This window comes from Chiloscyllium plagiosum, unplaced genomic scaffold, assembly GCF_037043375.1.
Source record: "Chiloscyllium plagiosum isolate Xiang-an unplaced genomic scaffold, Cpla_swu_hap1 HiC_scaffold_26, whole genome shotgun sequence".
NCBI lineage: Eukaryota > Metazoa > Chordata > Chondrichthyes > Orectolobiformes > Hemiscylliidae > Chiloscyllium > Chiloscyllium plagiosum.
In genome coordinates this window covers 8,107,805-8,127,857 of record NW_028270164.1, presented here as the reverse complement: position 1 = coordinate 8,127,857, position 20,053 = coordinate 8,107,805, and the positions used below count along the sequence as shown (strand labels likewise).

At 43.2% G+C, this 20,053-nt stretch overlaps 1 protein-coding gene across 3 annotated transcripts in view; it reads left to right on the top strand.

The window, feature by feature from the left end:
- Positions 1–20,053, top strand: part of LOC122563048 (cyclin-dependent kinase 18-like) — a 150,525-nt gene that overhangs the window by 121,980 nt on the left and 8,492 nt on the right. For all 3 annotated transcript variants that reach the window (XM_087973461.1, XM_043716381.2, XM_043716382.2), the window contains 7 exons: positions 1,346–1,469; positions 4,443–4,563; positions 7,250–7,347; positions 9,904–10,009; positions 11,295–11,337; positions 12,554–12,644; positions 19,768–19,845. In XM_087973461.1, coding sequence (XP_087829587.1) covers positions 1,346–1,469; positions 4,443–4,563; positions 7,250–7,347; positions 9,904–10,009; positions 11,295–11,337; positions 12,554–12,644; positions 19,768–19,845 — 661 coding nt within the window. The remainder of the gene's footprint in view (positions 1–1,345; positions 1,470–4,442; positions 4,564–7,249; positions 7,348–9,903; positions 10,010–11,294; positions 11,338–12,553; positions 12,645–19,767; positions 19,846–20,053) is intronic.

Here is a 20,053-nt window from a genome sequence, read left to right as displayed (position 1 = left end):
TACTGTGTCCAGTTCTGGTCACCCAGTTATATGAAGGATATTATGAAGCTGTAGAGGGTCCAGAAGAGATTTACCAGGATGTTGCTAAGTATGGAAGGTATGAGTTATAAAGAAAGGGTGGATAGACTGGGACCTTTTTTCACTGGAGCATGGGAGGTTGAGAGGTGACCTTAAGATTTTATAAAGAGCTGTCGATGGTGGGTACCTTTTCCCTAGGATGGGGGATTTTGAGACTAAAGGGCACATTTTTAAGGTGAGAAGAAATAGATTTTAAAAAGGGGCAAATTGTTTGCGAATGGGATGAACTTCCTGAGGGTGGATGTGGGCACAATTACAACTTGGACATTTGGATAAGGACATGAGTAGGAAAGATTTGGAGGAAAATGAACCAGGAGCAGGCAAGTGGGGCTAGTTTAGTTTGGAATTATGGTTGGCATGGACTGGTTGGACCAAAGGGTCTCTCTGTGCTGTATGACTCTAAGAAGCTGAAATGCTGTTAGTTGCAGAAGATGTATCAGCATTTTGAGAGAAAGCAGTGACAAAGTGATAATGTCAGTAACCTCGAGGCTGATGCTCCAGGGACATGGGTTCATATACAAGAAGAGCTGGAGGAATTTCAATTCTGTGTATAAAATCTGGTTTTGAAAGCTAGTCTTAATAATTGTGAAACTGCCATTGATTGTTGTGAAAACCCATCGTGTTTAAGTTGAGTTAGCGAAGAGAATTCATTGTCCTTACCTGGTCTCCAGAACTACAGTGATGTGGTTGACTCTGAAATGGCATAGCAATCCACTCAGGTCAAGGTGATGTAGCGATGCCCTTTTAAAAGGGGTTTGAAATTGCTGGACAGCTTTTGGAAAATATAGAAGGAAGTAAGATGAAGATACAACAACAGATTGACAAACAGGCTGTATTCATAGCTCCGAGCAAACATCTGGAATACTTAGAAATGAATGTAATGGTTATACTGGAGCTGTAATATGAAGTATGTAAGATGGGTTGGACCAGTATGTATCATTTGTACGTTTTATTGTTTTTTTTTTGGTTATCCTTTGTTGTTGCAACTTACTTGTAACAGAGTTCACCTTCAAGGACTCCATTATGCCTGTAATAATGGGCTGCCTGTACACATTCCTGATGAAGGGCTTTTGCCCGAAATGCCGATTTTCCTGCTCCTCAGATGCTGCCTGACCTGCTGTGCTTTTCCAGCACCACTCTAATCTTGCCTGTACACATTGTTGTGCCTCTGCCTGGCAGTTAAGGCAGTGGGGAGCTGGAAACAACATAATGACAGAAATAAAATGACTCTGTGATTGTCAACGATGTGATGCCTCTCCTGACGCAGATATTCATGTTCCAACTATTGAGAGGCCTGGCTTATTGCCACAAACGCAAGGTTCTACATCGAGACCTGAAGCCACAGAACCTACTCATTAATGAACGAGGAGAGTTAAAACTGGCTGATTTCGGTAAGTTACCTCATTCCCATCATTTGCTCTTGTTTTTACGTTTTGCTCACATCATTAAACTGGGACACTAAAGCCAAGGGTTGATCAATGCAGAGGGCAGAAATCCCCTGCCCTCTCAGTGCCAGCTACATTTATGAGCCGGATATTCACTCATGGTGTCACAGGTAGTGAGTGTAACCGGGCAAGGTGATGTGAGTGACGGCTACGTTTGGTGAGTGTCGACAATTGAAGGGTGGAATGGCCAAAGGAGAACAGCTCAGAGAGTGCACCTGGAAAGTATTCTCAGGTTAGTATTGTAGAGAAGGCCCAGGTTTGATCAGTTATGAGGCAAGCTAACTTGTAAAGAACAACAGCTGGGTTCCGAAGATTAAACTGCAATTATGCGAAGCAATATTTAAATTTAGAAGATTAAATCATGATTTGATTAGAGTTTCCAAGGTATTAATTTAAGAGGAACTGGATGTTGCAGGGACTGCAGGTTTGAGTTATAAGGAGAGGCTGGATAGGCTGAGATGTTTTCCCTGGAGCATATGAGGGTGACCTTATAGAGATTTATAAAATCATGAGGGGCATGGATCGGGTGAATAGCTAAGGTCCTTTTCCAAGGGTAAGGGAATCCAAAGGTAAAGGGCATAGGTTTAAGGTGAGAGGGGATAGATTTAAAACGGACCTAAAGGGATAATGTTTTCACACAGAGGGTGGTAAGTGTACAGAATGAGCTGCCAGAGGAAGTGGTGGAGGCTGGTACAATTAGAACATTTAAAAGACGTTTGAACAGGTACATGGATAGGATAGGATTAGAGGGAGATGGAACAACCGCAAGCAAATGGGACTAGTTCAGTTTGGGATATCTGGTCGGCATAGACAAGTTGGACTGAAGGGTCTGTTTCTATGCTGTGTGATTCTATAACTCTGTGGTGGGTAAGTCGAGATCAATTATTTCTGCTGGCTGAGGGTCTAGGACCAAACAGTATAGACTAAACATTGAGGACAAGTTTTTACAACAGGAAAGTTACTTCCGTTAGTGAAGGAATGGTAGAACTCTGCTTAGAGGTCACGTAGCTATGCAGAGTCAATTGTTCATTTTTAATCTGAGGTTGATCCCGTTTTTGTTAGTTATGAAGAGATGTTGGCCAAAGGTGGAGCTACACAAAATCTATATTCCCTGTTTTGTTTTCATTTGCACAGACCTCCGACATCCTAGTGTGGCAGCAACTTCCCAAACGAGAAGTCTGTGATGGGAATGTTAATTTGGCATAAGGGATCCTTGGGGAGTCTGTGCAGCTTAGAGAGACCATTGTAGATCAGCCATGATCTCATTGACTGACGTTAGAGGATCTAGGAGCTAAATAGCCTCCTCATGTTCCTTAGGTGAACTTTCAAGTCATTGAAAACCCATTCACTTACACAGAGCTCACTCACATCTGTTACAGCTCCACAGTTTGACCAATGTTTGCAATAAGTCATTTAATTCTGGACCAACACAACCCTTTGTGTGGTCTGGATGTGTCTGCCAGCTCTTGTCTCGCATATTCAGGAAGTCACTTCATTATGTCTATCGGTCACTTCAGTTTGTTTTTAAAGTACAATCCCAAACCCTCATGGAATCTTGGTTTGGAAGACTTGGCCAATTTCTGACATTTGTCCATTAAAAACAGCAATATTGGCCTTGATCTTTAAATGCTGGCTTCCTTTTAGTCGAAAGCATGCTAGCTAAGGGCCTGGCTACAGATGCACTCCATCTACTTGCTCTCAGCATTAATATAATCCACACGCTGGTTGCTTAGCCAACTGGGCTCCATATGCCAGGATTTCTCACCACTGCTGACATAAATCATTTTCTTTTATATTCTGTAACAGGATATGGGCATCATTGCAATTCACTACCATTCCTAATTTCCCCTCAGAAGGTGGTGGTGAGCTGCCTACTTAGACTGTGTGTGTGTGTGTGTGTGTGTGTGTGTGTGTGTGTGTGTGTGTGTGTGTGTGTGTGTGTGTGTGTGTGTGTGTGTGTGTGTGTGTGTGTGTGTGTGTGTGTGTGTGTGTGTGTGTGTAACTGAGTGTGCGTATGTGTTTATGCGTGAGTGAATATGTCTGTTTGTGAGTGAGTGAGTGTGTATGTGTGTGATTGTGTGTGTGTGAGTGTGAGTAGGTGAATAAGCGAGTGATTGTGTATATGTATCTGAGTGTGTATGAGTGCACATCATACAGTGTGTTAGGAGCTAGCTACTGGAAATGGGCATCATTGTGGATGTGAGCTGTAAGTAGGAAATACTTCTGAATGTCATTTTGTAATCTGGAGTATGGATAGTTATCAGGAAGGAATCTGGTACCACAAGCCAGTGCCACGGTGATTGTGAACAGGGGAGGCAGCATTGTACCGTGCCAGTCAGTTGATTGCCAATGGGGCGAAGACGAACTGTGGTTAGCAACCCATACCCCCCATCGGTTGAAAGGCAAAGAAAGCAAGTGTATGGAGATGGTACCACCTCCAGGTTTAAATGGAAATGTATTCCCTTTCCTGGTCAAAATCCTGGGACTCCCTCTCTAACAGCTCTATGGGTGCACCTTTACCCACATGGACTGCATTGGTTCATGAAAACAGCTCACCACCTTCACGAGGGACAATTAGGGATGGCAGTAAATGCCAGCAATGCCAACATTATAAGAATGAATTGGCTTCCTTCCTCCGCTCCATTGGATTTCTAAGCTGAGGCACTAATTAGTGTCAATAAATACCCAATTGAAGGCTCAACTTTGCCTTCCTGTCCCCAGTGTCAATAAACACAAAGGAGAAACACCCCTGTGGGGTGAACATTTCTGACAAGAGTGGAACTAATGGACACAGATTCAATGAACACAGTGTCCAACACTCATCAGTGTCTAAGCAAGCAAATGTATGTGGTGAATGGTGATACTGTAAGACTCGTGAATACGCTCAAACACCATTAACTGTTTCCCTTTTCTGTTTAGGTCTGGCCAGAGCCAAATCTGTTCCAACTAAGACCTATTCCAATGAAGTGGTAACCTTGTGGTACCGACCCCCAGACGTCCTTATGGGCTCCACAGAATACTCAACGCAGATCGATATGTGGTGAGTGGACAACAGAAAATTAACATGCTGAGATGTCTCCAACCCTTTAGATTTTACTGCCTGGATCCTTCTAACAATCAATGGGGTGGCATTAATAACTGTGTGGGAAATAGACAATAATCTAAGATTCATATACTGTGTATCCAGGATTTTCATTCACATGACAACCTTTAAAATGTCTCAAAGTGCTTTACAGCCAATGGTGTGCAGTCATTGTGTAGGAAATAAGGTGACCAATTTGCACTCAGCAAGATCCCACAAGCATCAATGAGATAAGTGCCCAGATAATTTGTTTTTAGTAATGTTGTTTAAGCAGGGCCCCAAGGGTAACTCCTATTATTGTTTAAAATATCCATACAATATTTTACAAAAAATGGCATGGACTTCAGTTTAACACATCATCTCAAAGGCAGTGATTTCAACAATTCTGTATGCTATCAGACTGGAAAAAGTGAGGACTGCAGATGCTGGAGATCAGAACTGAAAATGTGTTGCTGGAAAAGCGCAGCAGGTCAGGCAGCATCCAAGGAGCACGAGAATCGACGTTTCGGGCATGAGCCCTTCTTCAGGAAGCAGGATTCCTCATTCCTGAAGAAGGGCTCATGCCCGAAACGTCGATTCTCCTCCTTGGATGCTGCCTGACCTGCTGCACTTTTCCAGCAACATATTTTCAGCTCATACTCTCCGACTGCACTAGGAGAATCAACCTACATTTATATGTTCAGGCCTCCAGAGTAGGACTTGGACCTTTAACCTTCTGACTCAGAGCTTAGAGCAATATCTATCATGTTATGTCTTGCAATATATGTGCAATATCCCTTTAAGAATATACGGTGATACATGAAAAGCTCATGATGTCATTACAGTACTATGGCATGTGACCGAATGGTTAAAAAGGTTTCAGTCTTCATCCAACTGAGCTCTGTCCTCTAGCAGCACAACATGCTACAGTACATCTGAAAATCTTCGCATGAACCTACACAGCAAGTGCCTCTGATTATCGTTGTACATACCAGGACCTAGAAAAAGAGTTCATTGAATTCTTCAGAATTATGTGATTCAGTGTTGTCTCTACTTTATGGAAGGTAACATGAGAAACACAGTGTGACAGATAATCACCACTTCACACCCTGGTGGCAACCATCAGTTACTGCTTATTAAAAAGTCCTCATGAAACATGACCTAGTCGGAAATCACACAACACCAGTTTAGAGTCCAACAAGTTTATCTGAAATCACAAGCTTTCGGTACACTGCTCTTTCATCAGATGAAGTGGTTCGATGAAGGAACAGAGCTTGTGATTTCAAATAAACCTGTTGGACTATAACCTGGTGTCGTGTGACTTCTGACTTTGTCCACCCCAGTCCAACACCAGCACCTCCACATCATAAAGATTACATAGTGCTGGTTTGTAAAACATTTTGACAACCAACCACAATAAGCTTGTGTAAACAGATCTCCAATTTAAGTAGCCTGGAGGCATGCTTATCCTCTTTCTGTTTAAAGTTAAGACTTATCAAGCTAGTCCTGTGGGGAATCCCCTTACCCGTACAAATCCAGGGAGGAAACAGCCTAATGGCATTAACGGTGAACTGTTAATCCAGAAACTCAAGTAATGTCTCGGGTCCAGATTTGGATCCCACCATGGCTGATGAATTCAAAAACAAAATCCGGAATTAAGAGTCTGATGAGGACCATGAAATCATTGTTGATGTTGGAAAAACTCACCTGGTTCACTCATGTCCTTTAGGCAAGGAAACTGCCATCCTTTCCTGGCCTGGCCTACACGTGACTCCAGACCCACTGCAATGTGGTTGACTTTCAATTGCTCTCTGGGCAATTAGGGATGGGCCATAAATGCTGGCCTAGCTAGCAACGCCCTGATCCTGTGATTGAATAAAATAACAAATTAGCCTACTGCCCTCTGAATCTGGAGATTAATGGACCTAGATTCTGGATTAGTGGTGCTGGAAGAGCACAGCAGTTCAGGCAGCATCCAAGGAGCTTCGAAATCGACATTTCGGGCAAAAGCCTTAATGGACCTAGGCCAACTCAGTGAATAGTTCTGACCTGTACCAAACTTGTTGAAGTGTAGATATCTATACTTTTCATCTTTATTCATTCATAAGATGTGGGCATTGCTGGTTGGGCCAGCATTTAATGCCCATTAAGAAGGTGGTGGTGAGATGCCTTCCTGTATTGCTGCAATCCACATGCTGTAGATAGACCCAAATCCCCTGGGGAGGGTGGCGTAATCCTTGGATTTTGTCCCAGCGACATGTTGGATAAATGGTCCAGTTCCAAATTAGGATGGTGAGTTGCTGAGAGGGAAACATGCAGGTGGTAGTGTTCCTATGTATGTGCAGCCCTTGTCCTTCTAGATGGCGTGGCTGTGGGTTTGGAAGATGCTTTCCTAGGACCCTTGGTGTATTTCTGCAGTTTGTCTTGTAAACACTGCTGTTACTATGCCTCAGTGGTAGAGGGACTGAATATTTGTGGATGTGGTATCGATGAAGCTTTAAACTGATCATATCCCAATTAATCACTCTGAAGCAGACAGAGTTGTGTAGATTATTGATCTATTCTAGACTGCGTCTATTACTGCACATAGCTCTGTTCTGGATTCAGGCCATTGCATTGTATGTGTGACAATTCCAATCGCCTTTTCTGTGCTCATCATTTCCAGGGGAGTTGGTTGTATTCTTTATGAAATGGCTGCGGGAAGGCCTCTGTTCCCTGGGTCCACAGTGAAGGAGGAATTGCACTTAATTTTCAGGCTTTTAGGTAAGTGGAGTATTGGTGAACAGTGATTGAGACACACAGAATACACTAAGCCCCAGTTCCTGATGTGATTAGCGAGTCCAGAGTTTAGCTATCCAAGTTAAACCCATTTGTGACAAAGGCATTAGCTATGCTGAAAACTATCATTAGGAAAACAGTTAAGTTGAATATGTCTTTACAAAACATAACAACAATGCCTTTACAACTGTTGGATCTTGAATTATGCAACTTCAGAAACTGTCCTCATGATGACTACTCTCCATTTTTGCTACATTCTCACCCCCTTGCAGTCCTGTCTTGTTTGAGGGAGCAGATGACTGCAGATGCTGGAATCTGTACTGAAAACAACAAATGCTGGAGATCACAGCAGGTCAGGCAGCATCCATGGAGAGAGAGCAAGCTAACGTTTCGAATCTAGACAACTCTGATGAAGTTCTACGTGACTCTGATTGTTGGGGAGGTGATAGTCTACTGGTATTATTGCAGGACTATTAATCCAGACACCCAGATAACATTCTGGGGACCTTCATTCAAATCCCATCACAGCAGGTGGTGGAATTTAAATTCAATAAATATTTGGAATTAAGGATCTAATGAAGACCATGAATCTGCTGTTGATTATTGGGAAAAACCCATCTGGTTCACTCATGACCTTTAGGGAAGGAAACTGCCATCCTTACCTGGTCTGACCTACATGTGACTCCAGACCCACAGCAATGTCATTGCCTCTTAACTGCCCTCTGGGCACTTAGGGATGGGAAATAAATACAGGCCTAGCCAGTGATACCCTCATTCTGTGAATGAATAAAAAAAACCCACTGTGATCTCCAGCATTTCTTGTCTTAGAGGAGCTGCAGAGCTGGGCTGACAGATGACAAATGGAATTTAATGTGGAAAAGTGTGAGGTATTCACTTTGGAAGGAATAACAGGAATAAAGAGTACTGGGCTAATGGTAAGATTCTTGGTGGTGTGGAAGAGCAGAGATATCTCAGTGTCCTTGTACATAGATTCCTGAAAGTTGCCACCCAGGTTGATAGGGTTGTTAAGAAGGCATACGGTGTGTTAGCTTTTATTGGTAGAGGGCTTGAGTTTTAGAGCCACGAGGTCATGCTGCCGCTTATAAAACACTGATGCAGCTGAACTTGAAGTATTGCATACAGTTCTGGTCACTGCATTACAGGAAGGATGTGGAAGCTTTGGAAAAAGATGTTGCCTGGTATGAAGGGAAGGTCTTACGAGGAAAGGCTGAGGGACTTGAGGCTGTTTTCATCAGAGAGAAGACGGTTGAGAGGTGACTTAATTGAGACACATAAGATAATCAGAGGGTTAGATAGAATGGACAGTGAGAGCCTTTTTCCTCAGATGGTAATGGCTAGCACGAGGAGACATAGCTATAAATTGAGGGGTGATAGATATAGGACAGATGTCAAAGGTAGTTTCTTTACTCAGAGAGTAATAGGGGTGTGGAATGCACTGCCTGCAACAGTAGTAGACTCAGCCACTTTAAGGGCATTTAAGTTGTCATTGGATAAACATAAGGATGAAAGTGGAATAGTGTAGGTGTCAGATTGGTTCCACAGGTCAGTTCAACATTGAGGGCCGAAGGGCCTGTACTATGTTGTAACGTTCTATGTAATATTCTATATTCAATAAAATACCACAGATGCTTGAAAACTGAAATAAAACAGAAAATGCAGGAGAGACTCAAAATTCTGACAGCAAAAGGGATGTTTAGGGAGGGAATTCCAAAGCTTGGAGCTCAGGCAGCTGAAGGCACAGCCACCAGTGGTGGAGCGATTACAACTGGCAATGCACAAGTGAGCCAGAATTAAAGGATTGCAGATATCTTAGACGGTTATGGGCTGGTGGGGATTACAGTGGATAAGGCCATGGAAGGTTTTGAAAGCAAAGGTGAGAAACTTTGGCTTGTTGCTTGACTGGGAGCCAGTGAAAATAGGATCAATAGGGGAATGGGACTTCCTGTGAGTTAAGGCATTGGCAGCTGAATTTTGGATCACCTCAGGTTTATGGAAGGTTGAACATGGGAGACCAGCCAGGCATGTTTCGGAATAATTGAGTTAAAGGTAAGAAGCCCTAATGGTTTCAGCAGCAGGTGAACTGAGACGGAACTGAGTATTGTTATGGAAGTGAAAAGATGAAAGTGAATCTTAGTTAAGGTACAATATGTGTTTGAAAACTCATGCAAGGGTCAGGTAACACACCAGGGCTCCACATTGCTGGCTTTATTTTAAGAGTCTTAACAGGGACTCAGTCACAATCAGTATTTAGCGACAACCTTTTCTCTAAAATCCAGTTTCTCTGGATAAATATGGAATGGATGGAAGAGCTCAGAGCTTCAATCAATTGTGACGACCATAAGATGTGGGAGAAGACCATTCGGCCCATTGTGTCTGCTCTGCCGTTCAATGAGACCATGGCTGATCTGATAATCCTCAGCTCCATTTTCCTGCCTTATCCTCGTAACCCTTCATTCTCCTACTGAGTACAAGTGCAATTAATTATTTTTAATATTTTATTCTGCAAATGTCTTGTTCCAGGGACTCCAGCAGAAGACACATGGCTGGGAATTACATCCAATGAAGAATTCAAGGCTTATAATTTTCCTTACTACCGACCACAACCAATGATACATCATGTTCCCAGGTACACTGCAAGCCATCGTCCTTATTTCTCCCTTTACCGTAAATCAAGTATTTGCTAGAGTTTACTGCATATCAGGCCATTCAGCCCACTATGTCTAAACTGTTACATTTTTTTTAATGTGAACTGGGCTTTGCTGACAAGGATGCCCATCCCTAATTGCCCCTGATCTGAGTGGCTCGCTACAGCTATTTCAGAGTGCAGTGAAAAGTCAATTATGTTGCTATGAGTCTGTAGTCACATAATTGCCAGACCAGGTAAGGATGGCAGATTTCCATCCTTGAAGGGCATTAGAGAATCAGATTATTTTTAACAACAATCAGTGATAGTTTAGTACTCAACACTATGAGACTGGTCTTGATTTCCACCATCATTAATTTCACCCAGCTGTCTTGGTGAGGATTTGTCTCCCCAGGATGTTTAGGTGGTATGGTGGCTCAATGTTTAACACTGCTGCCTCACAGCGCTAGGAACCCTGGTTTGATTCACCCCCTGGGTGAATGTCTTTGTGGAGTTTGCACATTTTCCCCGGGTCTGCATGGTTTTCTTCTGTGTGCTCCGGTTTCCTCCCATCATCCAAAGATGTACAGGTTAGGTGGATTGGCCACGTTAAATTACCCGCAGTATCAAGGGATATGCCGGCTAGGTAGTTTAGTCATGGGCAATGCAGGGTTACAGGGATAGGGTAGGGGGGTGGGTCTGGGTGGGGTGCTCTTCTGAGAGTCAGTGTGGACTTAATGGACCAAATGGCCTGCTTCTTCATTGTAGGGATTCTATATTAGTCTGGGTCTTTAGATCAGTAATTCAGTTACATTATCACCACACCAGATATATAAATATATTATACATGTTATGATATCCATAGCATTGTTCACTGTGATTTGGTGCTCTTGTCTCTGAGCCAAAAGGTCATGGTTTCAAATCTGTCTCCGGAAACCTGAGCCCTTACATTTGTTATAACTGAGGAAACACTGCACTATCAGAGTTGCTGTCTTTGAGACAAGATTTTGAACTGATGTTGCACTTGGTTGCTACCAGCTGGAAGCAGGTCTTTGTTGAATAGATTGTGTTTCTGTCACATTTCTCTGGCTGCTATTTTTAACGTAGCAAATTCAGATTTATTTAAAATGAGTTGGCACAGTCTCTAAAACCTGGACTGAGGAATTTTAGGTGAATATTTTAAGTGTCAATATTAGCAAGGATAACTTCAAGACTGTGTTTATGTCTATAATTATCTATGAAAAGATTTCAATCTCTTGAGAATGTTTCAATTTCTGTGTTTCTCCAGATTGGACGCTGAAGGTCTAGACCTTTTTGCAAACCTTTTACTGGTAAGCAACTAAATAATTAATAAATTACAAACGCATTTCTCTAACAGTATGCATTATAATGACAATTGCTTGCTTTTCCATATATTTCCACTGACAAGAATGTTCTCATGCAATTTTGAATTATAGCAGGAATTGTTGTTGTTATTGAACAGGATGTGAGTATTGCTAGCCCAGTTAGTATTGACTGTTCACACGTAATTGCCCTTCAGATGGGAGTTGATGTTCTTGTAGTTGTTTGTGGCAGTGTTATAGCTACAACAGTGGTTGAAGGCGGTAAGGAATTTTTCACAACAACAGCTAAGAGATGGCGATTCACCTCCAAATCAGGATGGTGTGTAGCTGAGTAGCGGACTTGTTGGAGATGGTGTGCTCATGTATCTGTTGCCCTTTGGGTAGGAAAGGAAGATTTGGAAGATACTGTGAAAATTGTCTTGATGAGTTACTGCACTGCATCTAATGGACAACCATCCTAGTTCTTCGAGTATCTCCACGTAACATCTTCCCCACTGGCCCGAAGGTCGAAACCTTTCAGCCAGACTTGCATGCGGCAGGTTAACATCAGCCCTGAAGGAGTGAAGAACCTGTTACAAACCCTAAAACTCAGGATAAGAAATGCTGAGAAATTGTTCCTGCAAAGTTGTACAGAGAGGTTCCATTCTGCAATGCCACAAGCCAGCAGTATGGGCATTGTTGGTGAGTGCAGCAAACAATCAGATTGCTCTGCTGCTCTGTGAGGGTTCAGCTCCTGTTGCTCAGGACTGTGTTTTGTGCAAAGCTGCAAAGATCAGCAAAGGAACTGAGGGCGAAGTGAGGAAAGCATTTTATGAAATGCATTGGCTGGAGGGAGATTCAATTAACCTGCTGTGCTTTTCCAGCACCACACTCTCAACACAGATTCAATTGAGACATTCAAGAGGGCATTGGATAAGAATAATGTGCAGGGTTATGGGAAAAACGCAGGGGATTGGCACGAGGTAACAATGCTCATTTAACAGACCAGTGCAAACACGACAGGTGGTTGGACTTCCTCTGTGATGTAACACATCTGTCATACTGTGAGTTTACTTTTGAGACTCTTAATGGAAACACGTTTATTTAAATGTAGGCTTGTCTCTTCCTCTTGAACTGTGCTGCTTTCACTGAAGTTGGGTCAAGTAAGAGTGCAGGGTTTGCTGCTGGATGCTGACTGTCATTTAAATTCATTTCTCTATCTCAGTACGAGGCCAAGAAGAGGATTTCAGCTGAGGATGCTCTCCAACACCTTTATTTCAAGAACTTGGGTGAAAGAGTGCACTTTCTACCAGACAGTGAGTCTCTGCTCAGTGTGGAATCCTTTCCCTCTCTATGCCAAGATCTCGTGTTTTGCTGTTAAGCTGTTTGGGGTTTTGGGGGCTCGATTGTTCTCACTAGCATTTTGAAATGCCCCAATCTGCCTGAGCACCAGGAGTAATACCATGGCTGCAGCAATACACTGTCGTGACTCTGAGGCCAAAAGGTTAGGAATTTAAGCACCAGTCAAGTGACTTGAGCCTTTTATTAATGCCAACACCTGCAGTGCAGTGGCTTTTGGATATGACATTAAACTAAGACCCTGCTGTACTATTCAAAGAAATTCTCCACTCAACCAATAACAGAAAAAATATATAATCTCTTCATTGATTTATTGACTTTTGTTGAATCTTGCTCTGCACAAACTTATTGCTGCATATCCTGTATCAATAGAATGGTTACAGCATAGAAGAAGGCCATTCAAGCCATTGTGTCCCTGCAAGCTCTCTGGAAGAACATCTCCTGCTCTCCACCCTTTCCTTGTAACCTTTCAACTGTTTTCTCAGCAAAAGTTGAGTCTTCTTAAAAAGAAACCTGTTTGAACTTACTTCCATCTGAGTATGTTGGCTGTGCATTCCCAGTCCTGACCACCTGCTGTGCTTCCTTATGTTGCAATTGGTACCCATACTATGTATTTTAAGTCTCAGTCCTCTGGTTCCATTAAGAATGGTTTCTCCCTGTCTCCTCTGTCCTGGTCCCTCATGAACATCTCCAAGAAATGTCCTTTGAACCTTCAACTTCTCCAAAAAGAACAAGTCCCAGTTCCTCCAGTCTATTCATGCAACTGAAGTCCCTCAACCCTAGAACCATTCTTCTGAACCTTTTCCACACCCTCTCTCAAATTTTAACATCCTTCCTAAAACACAGTACTTAGGATTGCACACAATATCCGGTTGAGGCCAAACCTGTATTATATCATTACTTGCTCGTTTTTTTGCTCTGTGTCAATATTGATAAAGCTAGGATATCACATGTTTCATTAACCATTTTCTCAACCTGCAACAGAATTATTCAATGATTTGCCTACAAATACCTCCAGGTCGCTGAGCACTAGCACCCACTCTAGAATTGTATCCTTTATGTTGTATCATTTGTTGTTCCTCCACCAATAATGGATCGCTTCACACTTCTTTGTTTTGATATTTTTCTGCCTTGTATCTACTGATTGTAGCATCCTAGTTGCTCTTGAGAAGGTGGTGGTGACAACTAAGGGCAGGCAATAAATGCTGGGTAGCCAGCAACACCCAGGTCCCACCAGAGAATACAGAAAGTGTAGCTTCACTACATCCTTGAGAGTTTATCACTGCTGACAATTTGCAGTTCTTACCAAGTTTGTGACATCTGCAAATTTTGAGATTGTGCCAAGTCTAATTCATTAATATTTAGCAGGGGGACCAGTGCCCTTTATTTACCATCTCTTGATCTGAAAAACAACCATTCTCCACTAATCTCTTTTCCCTGATATTCAGTCAACCTTGTTCACTGTCCTTTATGCTCCCTGGGCGTACACTTTGCACTCAAAAGTTTTCTGTAAGTGCTTACAAGTGGCCCGACGTTGAGAAAGGGTAAAATGAACACAATCCTTCATTTCTTTTCCCAGCCAGAGTGTCTGTATGGCTGCTGTCTGTGTTCAGACTGTTGCTAATGGGGGAGAAATGATCATTTAACTATAGCACGCTCTGCCTGAGATTGACACAACTCTTCCGATCTAAAAACACGGACTGGAGTGAACAACAAAATCACTCCGCTTGGAGTCCATCTGAATCGGTCTCAATGAACACTGATATTTTAAAAATTGTAAAACCTTTCAGCTCAGAAGACAAGGCCCTCTCCAGCAGCCATTACCTTTAGGAGCACAGCAACGGGAGGCAATTCAACTCCTCAAATTGGCCTACCCTTCTAATTTCTAATGTTGATATTTTGTTTGTATGTTCAACTGCATTCCTCCATTCAGTTAGATCATGGCTGACTTGCAGCTCTACTCCATTAATTCAGTGATGCTACCATCACTGAATCAATTTATGATTTTGTAATTGCACCCTTTCTGCCCCAGTCTAATTTTCATGTTACCATCACTGAATCCCCCACTTTCAACATCCTTGGGGTAACCATTGACTGGAAACTCAACTGGACCCATTACATAAATAATGTGGTTCCAAGAGCAAGTCAGAGGCTAGGAATATAGTGACTCCTGACTCTCCAAAGCATGTCCACCATCTACAAGGCACAAATCAGGAATGTGATGAAATACTCTGCACTTGCCTGGATGCCGACAGCCCCAACAACACTCAAGAAGCTTGACACTATCCAGGACAAAGCAGCACACTTGGTTAGCCCCACATCCACAAACATCCACTCCTTCCACCACCAATGTTCAGCTGCAACAGTTTGTTCTATCCACAAGGTCTACCGTAGAAATTCACCAAGGCTTCTTTCGATACCACCTTCCAAACCCATGACCACTTGCACCTAGAATGTCAAGGGCAGCAGACACATGGGAATACCACCACCTTCAAGTTCCCCTCCACTCACCATCCTGACTCGGAAATATATCGTTGTTCCTTCACTGCTGCTTTGCCTAAATCCTGGAATTCTCCCTAATAGCATTGTGCGTTGCACAAGAGCTGCAGCAGTTCTAGAGGGTAGCTCATCACCACCTTCTCAAGGGCAACTAGAGATGGGCAATAAATGCTGGCCAGCTGGTGAAGCTGTATCTCACAAATGTATATTTTAAAAATCCTGCCTTGCTTCTGTGACCCTCAATACCCTCACCTAACAAATATCCATCAAACTCAGTTTTGATATTTTCAATTGACTTGGCCCTCAGCAATTGCCTTTGACCTCTAGCCTCAACACCTTCCTGGGAAAAGAAGTTGAGATCTCCAAACTACACTTTGTGTAAAGAAGTGCTTCTTGACTCCGCTCCTGATGACCTAAATGTTAACTTTAAGGTCATGTCCTGTGTTTCTGGGCTTTTCTACCAGATGATCTTTATCGATCAGCACTAACAAAGCTTTTAATCTGCTTCAACGCCTCAATTAAATCACCCATTGATCTGCTGTACCAGAGGAAATACAACCCCAGTCTCTGTTCCGTCACTCAACTGGCAAGGTTAACTCTGTGTCTTGCTCCACAGGTGCTGTCAGACCTGCTGAGTTCCTCCAGCATTTTCTGATTTTATAATTGCACCCTTTATGCCCCAGTCTAATTTTCATGGTGTGGTGGGATGTTCTCTTGGTCCCTGATGACCCATTTCCCCAGGTCACTTTGAATTGTCTCTCACTGAGATTGCAGCTCAGTTGACTGGATGGCTGGTTTGCAATGCAGTGTGATGCCAACAGTGTGGGTTCAATTCCCGAACCAGCTGAGGTTACCATGAAGAGCTTGCCTTCTCAACCTCGCTCTTCACCTGAAGTGTGGTGACCCTCAGGTTAAACCGCCATCAGTCATTTCTGTCTCTAATGAGAGAGCAGTGCTGTTGTGTGGCCAGACTATGGTGACTTTATCTTTTACTGACGACAGACTCAGGCCTTAACTGCATTCTGCACGCCACACCCAATCCCTGCTATTGCAACCCCCCCACTCCGTTTCCTCCATCAATCTCTTGGAAAATCCACTTCCAGTCTTGTTTTGAGCAGATCTACAGACTGTGATGTCTATTCAAGTTCAAAAGTAACTGGTTACAAAAGCCCCTTTACTTACACTATCAAACAGACAGACCGTGCTGTACATATTGTATAATGAGGGCCTCAAATTGCAAATATTTCTGCTTAATGTTACTAAACCGTTCCGGTTAAATCAACACTCAGTTCACAGCTTTTACTCAATGTTCTGTCCCCCATTCCGACATGATTTCTGTTCGGTGTGAAACTCATTCTGCTCTGTTGCATGTGCATCCACAATAATGAAACAATTGTCCTTCTCAAATCATTTAAAATATTTCCAGATGAATTATAAGGTGTCTGGTGTTATGTTTCAGTTCTCACCATGAGAATGGAATCCAGGAAGAGTAGGGACTGGACAAATCTTTTAAAAACCTTTTATGTTCAAGCAGCTCTCCTATTGTCACTGTTTAGATTCACTCAGGTTAGATGTTGGGTGTGAAATGGTTGATGATTGCTTATTGACCCACACATGGTACAAGGTCAAACCCACCCCATAACTTCCAAAATATTCCAAGGCGTGGCAGTTGGATTGCCATTCTGCTCAAATATTGTTTTCCATAAGTACTGAACTCCACATTTCTAGTCAGGAATTCCCTTTCCAGCTCAAAGAACAAAAAACAAAGAAACTTTACAGCCCAGGAACAGGCCCTTTGGCCTCCAAGCCTGTGCCGATCCAAATCCACTCTCTAAACCTATTGACAAATTTCTCAGCATCTGTATCCCCTGCTCCTCACCGACTCATGCATCTGTCCAGACGTACCTTAAATGAATCTACCATGCCTGCCTCTACTGCCTCTGCTGGCAACGCGTTCCAGGCACCTACCACCCTCTGTGTAAAGTACTTTCCACATATATCCCCCTTAAACTTTCCACCTCTCACCATGAAAGCATGACTTCTCGTTATTAAATCCTTCACCCTGGAAAAAAAAGCTTATCTCTATCCACCCTGTCTATGCCCTTCATGATTTTGTAGAGCTCAGTCAGGTTCCCTCTCAGTCTCCTTTTTTCTAATGAAAACAATCCTAACCTACTCAACCTCTCTTCATAGCTAGCACCTTCCATACCAGGCAACATCCTCATAAACCCTCTTGCACCCTTTCCAAAGCGCCCACATCCTTTTGGTAATGTGGTGACCAGAATTGTATACAGTATTCTAAACGCGACCGAACCAATGTCTTGTACAATTTTAACATGATCTGCCAGCTGTTATACTCAATACCCCGTCCGATGAAGGCAAGCATACTATATGCCTTCTTGACTACTCTATCCACCTGTGCATCAACCTTCAGGGTACAATGGACCTGCACTCCCAGATCTCTCTGCTCATCGACTTTTCGCTAGGTTCTTCTGTTTACAGTATAGTTTGCTCTAAAATTAGACTTCCCAAAATGCATCACCTCACATTTGCCTGGATTGAACTCCCTCAACCACTTCTCCACCAAACTCTCCAGTTTATCTATATCCTTCTGTATTCTCTGACAGTCCCTTATGCTTTCTGCTACTCCACCAATCTTCGTGTCATCTGCAAACTTACTGATCAGACCAACAATGTCCTCTTCCCGATCATTTGTGTATATCACAAACAACAGTGGCCCCAATACTGATCTTTCTCCATTTTGAGAGACTCCCTTCAACTACTACTCTCTGTCTCCTGTTGCTCAACCAGTTCTTTATCCACCTGCTAGAATACCCTGCACACCATGTGACTTCACTTTCTCCATTAGTTTACCATGGGGAACCTTATCAAACGCCTTACTAAAGTCCATGTATATGACATCTACAGCCCTTCCTTCATCTATCAATTTCGTCATTCCTCAAATAACTCTACAAAGTTGGTAAGACATGATCTCCCCCGCATAAAACTATGTCGCCTATCACTGTTAAACCCATTCTTTTCCAAATATAAATAGATATTATCCCTCCGTACCTTCTCCAACAACTTTCTCACCACTGATGTCAGGCTCACTGGTCTGTAGTTACCTGGAATATCCCTACTACCCTTCTTGTACAGGGGGAACAACATAAGCAACCCTCCAGTCCTCTGGCACCTCACCTGTGTTTAAGGAGATATCTGTGAGGGCCCCAGCTATTTCCCCTCTAGCCTCCCTCGGCTACCTGGGATAGATCCCATCCGGTCCTTCTGGAATGTACAGTTGAACCCAGCACAGTTCCTCTGTTGTACAGGGTAGATGGCAGGAGTCAGACCCTGTCCTGTTTTACAATAAGCAGACAGCTGAGCTCTGAGATTTCAGTGTCCAACAGCACAACCAGCCACACTGACAGCCATTGTGAAAGGGTCAGCTTGTAGAGTAAGTGGAGAGTTAGGGTGGCACTTTTAGTTAAGGACTCAGGCTGTCAACTGGGTAGGGTGCCAGTGGGTAGGGTGCCGGGGGAAATGGTACTGGTGTCAGGTACGTGTGGGGGGGAGGGAGGGGTGGGGTGGGGGTTCGGGGAACGATGAATGTATTAAGGCCATTTGTTCAGGTGGCAAGTTTGGGAGGGGTGGGTGTTTGTGGGGCTTCTGCCTGGTGGTAATCATGTTAGGTTGGGGTTTGAAGGGGTTGTCAGGGGTATCAGGAACTTTTCTAGCAATCGATAGTCATTAAACTGCTGCCATTAGACTCGCTTTTTAATCCCATACTTTTTTATAAACTTGAAATCCAATTTCACTATCTGCCATAGGGGGATTCAAGTGGATGAGCTCGAAGCATTAGCCTGGGTTTCAGGATTACTCATTCCCTGATATTGCCATTATATTGGGGCATCCCTTTGCAAAAGCATTATAACCCAGACTATAACATCGAGATGCAGAAGGAGGTATGAGGTGAGGTGGCCATGGAGGTAAGTTTTCAGGTGTGCCTCATCTTGGAGGACAGCTTTAGTGAGGCTGAGATTGCAGAGGGCTCAGGGTCCAGATAGCTGAAGGCAGTGCTGGCGATAGCGGCATGATTAAAATCAGACAGGTTCAAGAGGTCAGAATTAGAGGAACACAGATAACTTGGTGGGCTGTTGGTTGGGAGGAGGTTACAGAGATGGAGAAGAATGGAAGAGGTCATGGAGGGATTTGAAAACCAGGGTGAGGACTTTGAAATGAAGACACCATTTGACCAGACACTGTTGTAAGTCAATGAAAACAGTGATGCCAGGAGAATGGGACCTTTCTTGCATGGGACCAATTGGGTTGAATGGTCTGTTTCTGCTTGATCACCACCTGATACCAAAGTGTCCTGGGGAGGTGGTGTACAGCAAACTGGCAGGATACCATGCCCTATTCTCCCCTCCTGACCACATGGGAATGATGCTGGTGAGGAACTGCCTGTTTGGGTACTCTGTTTTGCCTAAAGTACTATATGGACTGAGTATGATGGTACAAAGCAAACTTTAGCCACAGATCGCTGAACCAAATTCTCTTTTTTTATCTTTCACTCCTGTACAGCTGTTAGTATTTTCACATTGAAAGAAATCCAGTTGCAGAAGGATCCTGGTTATCGAAGGTCTTCATATCCCCAGTCTGGTAAGTTTGTGTGGCTCGCCAGACCAATGCATTGATCAGAACTGCTGGGGAGAAGAAAAAAATTAAGCAAAAGATATATCGATGATTAGTGAAGGAAACTGCAGAGATTCCTCTATAAAACAATTTAACATTAAAGCTGGATAACAAAGTTTCAGGGGATTTCCTAGGTAACATTCGTATTCTGGGATTGGCATTCCCAGAATAACTG